The sequence below is a fragment of the Nanorana parkeri genome, unplaced genomic scaffold, assembly GCF_000935625.1.
Source record: "Nanorana parkeri isolate BGI_ZX_2015 unplaced genomic scaffold, ASM93562v1 scaffold510, whole genome shotgun sequence".
Classification (NCBI taxonomy): Eukaryota; Metazoa; Chordata; class Amphibia; order Anura; family Dicroglossidae; genus Nanorana; species Nanorana parkeri.
Window position 1 is genome coordinate 742,831 of NW_017306778.1, and position 8,500 is coordinate 751,330.

An 8,500-nucleotide genomic window follows, 5' to 3' on the forward strand; every position below is an offset into this window, starting at 1 on the left:
CTTACTGTCATATATTTTTCTCAGTTTCATAATATTTCTACTCCTCTTCAGCCAGACTTATAGGAGTTTTTCTAATGTACTAGATGTTGAGGTCTTTCCAAGGGCTCCAAGTTTCACAAAATTCAGGATCTCGAGAATCAAGTTCCTCCATCATCATAATAAAATTAACTTCACAAACCCACTCTCTAATATGTGGTATCACTGATGATTTCCAATATCGCAGTATCAGTTTTCTAGTAGCCACTAAACGATTTTGCAGAACGCCTCTTTTGCGCTTCCTAATATCTCCCGGTATAATTGAGAGCAAAGTTTTTTCTGGTGCCCATCGCAAAAGTTTGATCACAATATCAAAAACATAAATCGGTGATGTACAATCAACTGGTCGATTCTCATTCGAAAGACTGCTCGTGTACGATTTCCGTGTATGAAAATCGTGCAATGCATACCCACCATTAGTTTTTTTTGCTGAGGACTCATCAGACTGCAGCTAAAGAGTCTGATGAAAGACCCACTAAGATCTGACAGTTGCTGATCTGTCAACTGCGTTAACTCATTCTGATAACATGTTGCCTTTCATTGCCTAAGTAATCATATCTGTGTTAGAGCCGAATATTTGTCTGTTTTCCTCTCAACTAAGGGATTCTGTTATGTTGGTACTGTGTTTACACAAGCAAGTGAAAGCACATGTAATCAGCATGGGTACAAGTAGTTTGCAGCACAGCAACCATCAGACTTCAGTTGACCTTTCATGTCTTGCAGCAGAAGCATAGCGAAATCTTTTAAGGTGGCCATATGCTTATACATATGATCATTCAACCAATCATTTAAATTGATCGACAGCTATGGCAGGATTTTGACAATCGCTTCTGATTAGATTGAAGAAATATCTGCATGTTTTGGCAGAATCTATCATAATCCAGATGGATTTGGTGATCATGTTTAAAAGATCATTTACATTTATAAGTAAACTTATTGTGGATCAATATTTTTATAAGTCATAAAGTGCAGAACAGAGTGTGTTGCGTTGTTCAATAATTGTTGAAGAATCACTTATCATAAATCAGTCTCAAATCGCTACATGTATGGCCACCTTTAGACAGAGTAAGTTAAACTAAATAAGGGGGAAATATAAATATTGTACAGGTGAGCTTCTGGCTGTGTACTATGTTGTTGTTGTGTTTTTTGTTTTGTTTTTTCAATCCATAAATATAATTTTGTGTGTGTGTTTTTAAGTTAAATTTTTTTACGGTTTTAAAACAATGTGAAGTATTTTCTTAAAAATGTAAAAATTCGAGTTACTTGTCCTTCCTGATGAGTCAAAGTCTTCAGTAATTTCCTACTCGCTACCCAGAAGAGCTGATCAGGAGTTCTGGTTTAACTTTAACTTCTAAAGGTGATTATAGTGGCAGCTTAGTAGGAGTTTCCATTCGTTAGTTCTTGTCTGTCTCTGGGAGAAAACCCTTGGGCTGTCCATATATTCATGCACAAAATAAATTATTACTATTGGAAGGTAGAACATTCTATCTGTACACATGTTCTTTGTAATGCACCAGTATATAAATGTAGACAAGCAACATTTTTAATATTGCCATTTTGTTTTCTTTATAGACCCCCATATTGCTAACTCCAAATGCCATGCTCTCCAGCATACACTTCTGGAGCACATTAAGTCCTGTGGCTTCTCTCAGCCCGGCAAGAATGCCTGGTGCTAATACCTTGTTCCAGGTGAGTGTGCCAGTTATGCACTACCCATGATTTGTTTTCTTCTATTTACCCCTAAAATGTGTTACAAGTCTCCCGTTTCATTTTTAATATGTCTTAAGGACACATTTTGTACAAAAGAAATTGGTGGGAGGAATTTATCATAAGTGAAGCAGATGCCCACAGCAACTAATCAGCTCTCTCTTCAGTTTGTTCAGTTAAGCTTTGAAAATAAAAAGAGAGAAGCTGATTGGTTGCCATGCACAACTGCTCCAGATTCTGTCTGCTCCATTTTTGATAAAATCTACTCAATGTTCTGTTACTTAACACAAGGTGCACTTTAATAGAGATGGGTAGACCATGTGGAATGAACTCTGATCAGGCCAGTGCCCCGATATCAATAAATAGTTGACCCAATCAAATCTTTTTTTAATGTCTTTAATATTCAGCTTATTTACAAATTGAGCTGGAGTGTACAGGGGCTTGGATCAGCTTTGTATATGTACATATATTAAATGTGCTGCGCTAAGTATATATAAAAAAAATGTATCAAATAATATACAATTCATATATTGGCAAATTCTCTCAGTGTCCAGATAAGTGGAGATAAAATCATAAAGCCCGTAGTGCACACCATATAATAAGGATAAACAATTAATTAAATACTCACAGAAACATGGTAAGAGCATGCATAAAAACAGTAAAAGAAATCCACCGGGGGCAGGGGGGGGTGGCGACAAGCAGGCTGCTACATGTGATCTGAACAGCCGCTCAGACCACCTTTACAAAACAACTGTCCGCTCCCTTACTCTACATCTAGCCACCTGCCCGGCACTTGGAACTGCATGTCCCTGGCGTAGGGCAATAGGAATTCTGCACCCCAGTATAACTTATGTTTTGTTAGTGTCATTTTGGGAATGGAATACACTTTAAAAATATTAAGAAAAATGTAAATGTTAGATTGTACAAACTGGATCCCAGGTGTGCTGTGGGTAATTTGCTTGTAGAACTAGTTTTAGGGCTCGTTCACACTCTGTGTTCAGGCTGCTCTGGTCTTTTTTTTTTTCCAGCACAGCAATTTGCCTTGTCATGGGTGGTGACCATTCACACCACTGCATTCCGATGGTGTGCGCTTAAAACAAACAAAACGGCATGCAGTACTTTTTTAAGCACACCACAGTAAGAAGTGGTGCAACCGCAATGCACACTGGAAACAGTGCGCTCGATGAAACACGTCTGCTGGTGTGAACAAGACCTCAAGGGTAGCTGATCTCACTGGTTATCTTCTTTTCAGTGCATGATGCACTGTGTACTCATGAAGCGAACATATGCTAGTGTAGTTTTGTGACATGTTTACTTTAAATGCAATAAATAAGGGGGGGAGCTCCAAAAAAACTTGGCTAAATGGGCCCCAGACTTGTTTACACAGGCAAACTAAAGCACAGAGCTCAGGTGACCAGTGCTCTGGCATTATTCATGTAATTAACTTCAGTTTTTGGTTAGACTGTCTCTACCATAATTGTCTGTTATAAAATGTATATACTGTATGTGTTTGTAATAAATGATATATAATATATTTTTTTTTCCTTTTACATTTGCCTGAAACTTTCTTGGTTATTTGTAGTTTCCTTCCGCCTACAACAGCCACGTTCCGCTCACATTGTCAAGCTTCGACAGTCCATCTACACCAGGGCCCTTTACTCCCGATTTGCATAAATCCTAGCAGATGCCCTACAGGACAAAAAGTGGAAAATCTGTATCATTTTATATACTGTATTTCTGTCAAGTTCTGAATTCACCTGCCATTTTGAAGTACCTTTGCACTCGAGTACTTTTTGCGTATAGAATTGACCATGCAAATGTATCAATTAACCAAAGCAAATGCATTTTTGTGAAATTAGAATATGCCAAAATCCATAAGCACTTTTCAAAGATTAGAGAATGACCATTCTCCTTGCACTTGGTTTATGAAAGTGAATGAAATTGAGCAATGAACAAACCCCAAGAAGAGCACTGTTTGTTTGTTCAGGAAACTTGTCTAAATGATTACAAGTGGAATATTTTTTTTTAATATAATTCCATCTGGCAAATGCCTTAATTCTATAAACTGCTTTTATGACATGATTCATTTTATATTGTGTGGAAAAAATTGGAGCTGTTTAAAAACCTAAGTAAAATTCAGTTGTACGTTCTACAGAAATGGCACCAATTTTTTTTTTTTTATTTCCATATGTGAAATACTTCTAAATGACAAGTAGGAAGCACTTAAGTCGGATGGAACTCAAAAGGAAGAAGCAGACCCTGGTCTTCTAGCCTTTCAGGAAATAAGATTAAAACCGAGTAAAACATTTTCCAAAATCTACAAGCTCACAGATCTAGTCAGTCAACTTGCAAGAAGCTTTTCATGCACATTTTTTTTTTTTTTACAATGTAAAGAGAAATGGACTTCATTATGTGGTGGAGTGACAGCAGAAAAATGTGCTTTTACATTGTCAATGTGAAACCCAATATATCAGATCTGCAAGAAGGTGCACCAGTTTAACTTTTTTTTTTTAATAGACTTCGGCAACATTTTATTCTCCTAATTGTTTTCTACTGCAAAATCTATGCAAAATAATCATTGTAAAATTCCTCATGAGTGGTTGATGCTTCTTTACTCAAAGCAGTGTGTGTGTGTGTGTATGTATATGTGTGTATATGTATATGTATATGTATGTATATATATATATATATATATATATATATACACTCACCGTGTGTGCACAATTATTAGGCAAGTGAGTATTTTGACCAGATCCCCACTTTTATGTATAGACTATAGACACTGCAGACAGTTGCACCAGCCCCATTAACATCTCTGGAACAAGCTCAGCTAACATTACAACAATCAAAGTGAATGGAATACTTTATATTAACTTATCCTACCAAATGCTTAAAACTTTACCTCTGCAACTCTACTTTTCTTTATGTAATTGTTTGTACTATTGCAATTATTATCTAAGCCTGTTTATGTCTGATGTTTTAAGTGATAGCTTTATTTATTTAGAATCCTGTATAATAATAAGTTGAAACGTCAAGACTGGGCCAAGAATTATCTGAAGACAGATTTTTCAAAGGTTTTATGAACTGATGAAATGAGAGTGACTCTTGATGGACCAGATGGATTTGCTCGTGGCTGGATCAGTTACGGGCACAGAGCTCCACTTTGACTCAGACGCCATCAAGGTGGAGGTGGGGTACTGGTGGGCTGGTATTAATAAAGATGAGCTAGTTGGATCTTTTCGGGTTGAAAATGGACTCAAAATCAAATCCCAAAACTACTGCCAGTTTTTAGAAGATACTTTCATCAAGCAGTAGTACAGTAAAAAGTCTGCATCTTTTAAGAAGACCGTGATATTTATGCAGGACAATGCTCCATCACATGCATCGAAGTACTCCACTGTGTGGCTAGCCAGTAAAGGCCTTAAAGATGAAAGAATAATAACATGGCCCCCTTCCTCCCCTGACCTAAACCCTATTGAGAACTTGTGGACCCTTCTTAAATGGGAGTTTTATGGTGAAGGAAAATACTACACCTCTCCATACAGTGCCTTGGACTATCTGTTGACTATCAACTTTTTGTGCAGCAGCAACCACTGCTGCTGCACAAAAAGTTGATAGTCAACAGATGAAGAAACTGACAGACTCCATTAATGGAAGGCTGATGACTGTTATTGAAAAGAAGGTGGGCTATATTGGTCACTGATTTTGTTTTCGAAAATGTCAGAAATGTTTATTTGTAAATTTTGAGATGTTTGTTTTATTATTCACACTTTAACAGATGAAAATAAACAAAAGAGATGAGATAATGTTCATTTTCCATTTAGTTGCATAATAAGTGTGCACACCAAGAGTTGCCCAATAATTGTGCACACATAGATATTCTCCTAAGACAGCCAGAACCTCACTTTTTTACTTTCTCAAACATTCAAGTTTGAGGTTTATTAACATTTTGGATTGACAGAGAGCACTGTAGTTGTCCAATATTGAAAATAATCCTCAAAAATACAACTTGCCTAATAATTGTGCAATGTGTGCGTGCGTTTGTGCGTGCTTGTGTATTATATATATGTATATATGTGTGTGTGTGTATATATATATGTGTGTGTGTAATATAGCATCAAGTCAATTAAACTCCTAATTGATATTGATCAGGTCAATTAAGTTGTTAATCAGTTTCAGCTGCTTTGGTGTTAATGAAATTAACAACAGGTGCATTAGATGGGCAACAATGAGACAACCTCCAAAACAGGAATGATTTTACAGGTGGAGGCCACTGACCTTTTTTTTTTTTTACCCCTACTCATCTTTTCTGACCTGTTTTTCACTAGTTTTGCATTTGGCTAGTCAGTGCCGCTACTGGTAGTACAAGTTGATACCTGGACCCTATAGAGGTTGCACATCCCAACTCAGGATGGCACATCAATACGTGCCATTGCCAGAGGGTTTGCTGTGTCTCCCAGCACAGTCTCAAGAGCATGGAGGAGATTCCAGGACACAGGCAGTTACTCTAGGAGAGCTGGACAGGTCCGTAGAAGGTCCTTAACCCTTCGGCAGGACAGGTATCTGCTCCTTTGTGCAAGGAGGAACAGGATGAGCACTGCCAGAGCCCTGAAAAATGAACTCCAGCAGGTCACTGATGTGAATGTCTCTGAGCGAACAATCAGAAACAGACTTCATGAGGGTGACCTGAGGGCCTGACGCCCTCTAATGGACCCTGTGCTCACTGCCCTGCACCGTGGAGGTCGATTTGGCATTTGCCATTGAACACCAGAATTGGCAGGTCCGCCACTGGCGCCTTGTGCTTTTTCACAGATAAGAGCAGGTTCACCCTGAGCACATGTGACAGACATGAAAGGGTCTGGAGATGCCGTGGAGAACGTTATGCTTCCTGTAACATCGTTCAGCATGACCGGTATGGTGGTGGGTCAGTGCTGGTCTGGGAGGCATATCCATGGAGGGACGCACAGACCTCTAAAGGCTAGACAATGGCACCCTGACTGCCATTAGGTATCGGGATAAAATCCTTGGACCCATTGTCACACCCTACGCTGGTGCAGTGGGTCCTGGGTTCCTCCTGGTGCACGATAATGTCTGGCTTCATGTGGCGAGAGTATACAGCCAGTTCCTTGAGGATGAAGGAATTGATGCCATTGAATGGCCACCATGCTCGCCTGAGGAATAGAACACCTCTGGGACATTATGTCTCGGTCCATCTGACGCTGCCAGGTTGTACCTCAGTCTGTTCAGGAGCTCAGTGATGCCCTGGTCCAGATCTGGGAGGAGATACCCCAGGACACCATCGTCGTCTCATTAGGAACATGCCCCAACATTGTCAGGCATCCATACAAGCACGTGGGGGGCCATACAAACTAATGAGTACCATTTTGAGTTGCTGCAATGAAATTTCAGCACAATGGACTAGCCTGCTGCATCATTTGTTCACTTTGATTTTTGGGGTGTCTTTGAATTCCGCCCTCTGTAGGTTGATAATGTTTCATTTCCATCAAACATTCGTTCCTAACACATTAGCCAGTCCAGTATACAGTAGATATCCAGCATGATATTTCTTCCCCATTGAGATCTGACGTGTTTTCAAAGTGTTCCTTTTAATTTTTTTGAATATATATATATATATATAAACAAAATATATTTCCCATAAGATTGACACTTGTACTACATAACTATGGAATCTCTTTATTGGCACGTAGATTGGTGTGTGTGTGTGTGTCTGTGTGCGCAGCTATATATTGGCCAGTGTTGAGTGACAGTGCTTCATGATCAGAATATTACTACTTCTAGCTTTGTTCTCTGTACCTCCTTAGTGATAATCTGAAAATGTTTAAGTAAGCTTGAATGGCACATGTTGGCTAGCACTTCAAAAGCCCTAGTCAAAGTTCGAAAGCAGTTTAAAACCATACACCTCAACCATCAACCATAAAAAGTCGGATAAGTCTTGATTAAAATACAAATCTATTGTTCCTCATTTTACAGATTTTTAGGATGCTTTTTATATGCACTTGAAACTAATTGTGTGGTGGTTTACAATATTTCAGTCCACCACCTATGAAAATTTATATATTCATTTTATGCTAAGGTAAGAACTAGGGATGTTCAGATACCAGTGCCGATACTTTTTCACAAGAACTACCAGGGTTGCAGCTGGGACCTGGCTCTGGCACTGTCCTGAAATCATTAGTCTGCATTGTTTTAGAAAAATTGTCACATGACAAACAAAAATGTATCAGTACTAGTATCTGTGAGTACTGTACTTGGACAAGTATCAGTACTTGTACTTGAAAAAAATGGTATTGGTACATCCCTTATATACATTTATAAAAAAAAAAAAAAATCATACATTAAAACAGGGATGCACAAATCCCAGGAGCTCTGTATGCTCCTTAAAAATAACAGCTTCCTCCACACTTTTGATTTTTTTTCTACTCTAGTCTTGGAGGCATGCAAAAGTATATGTACATGTACTTGTACCGAGTACAGTACTTGGTATCTGAACATCCCTGGTAAGAACTGTTTACAAATTGATCAGCACTTATATTTTTACATATGTAAAAACAATTTTTCAGTTTTATTTCAGAAAATCTTTTTCTGTGCCCAGCAGGAAGTAACAGGTTTTGATTGCATTGCTCTCCTCTTTGATGGCTTTGAGCATAAGATCTCGGCTGGCTGTTTCCACAATGTGGACTTTTGTATGTATGAGCTGATTTTAAACTACATGTAAGGTGCCCATCATTCAGTACCT

At 38.5% G+C, this 8,500-nt stretch overlaps 1 protein-coding gene across 1 annotated transcript in view; it reads left to right on the top strand.

Annotated features, from left to right (window-relative positions):
• The window catches only part of ELK4 (ELK4, ETS transcription factor), a 44,435-nt gene extending 40,740 nt beyond the window's left edge, over positions 1 to 3,695 (top strand). Inside the window, exons 5-6 of the mRNA XM_018561254.1 lie at positions 1,609 to 1,725; positions 3,326 to 3,695. Of these exons, the coding sequence (XP_018416756.1) occupies positions 1,609 to 1,725; positions 3,326 to 3,424 (216 nt within the window). The 3' untranslated portion in view covers positions 3,425 to 3,695. The remainder of the gene's footprint in view (positions 1 to 1,608; positions 1,726 to 3,325) is intronic.
• Positions 3,696 to 8,500: the final 4,805 nt, after the last annotated feature.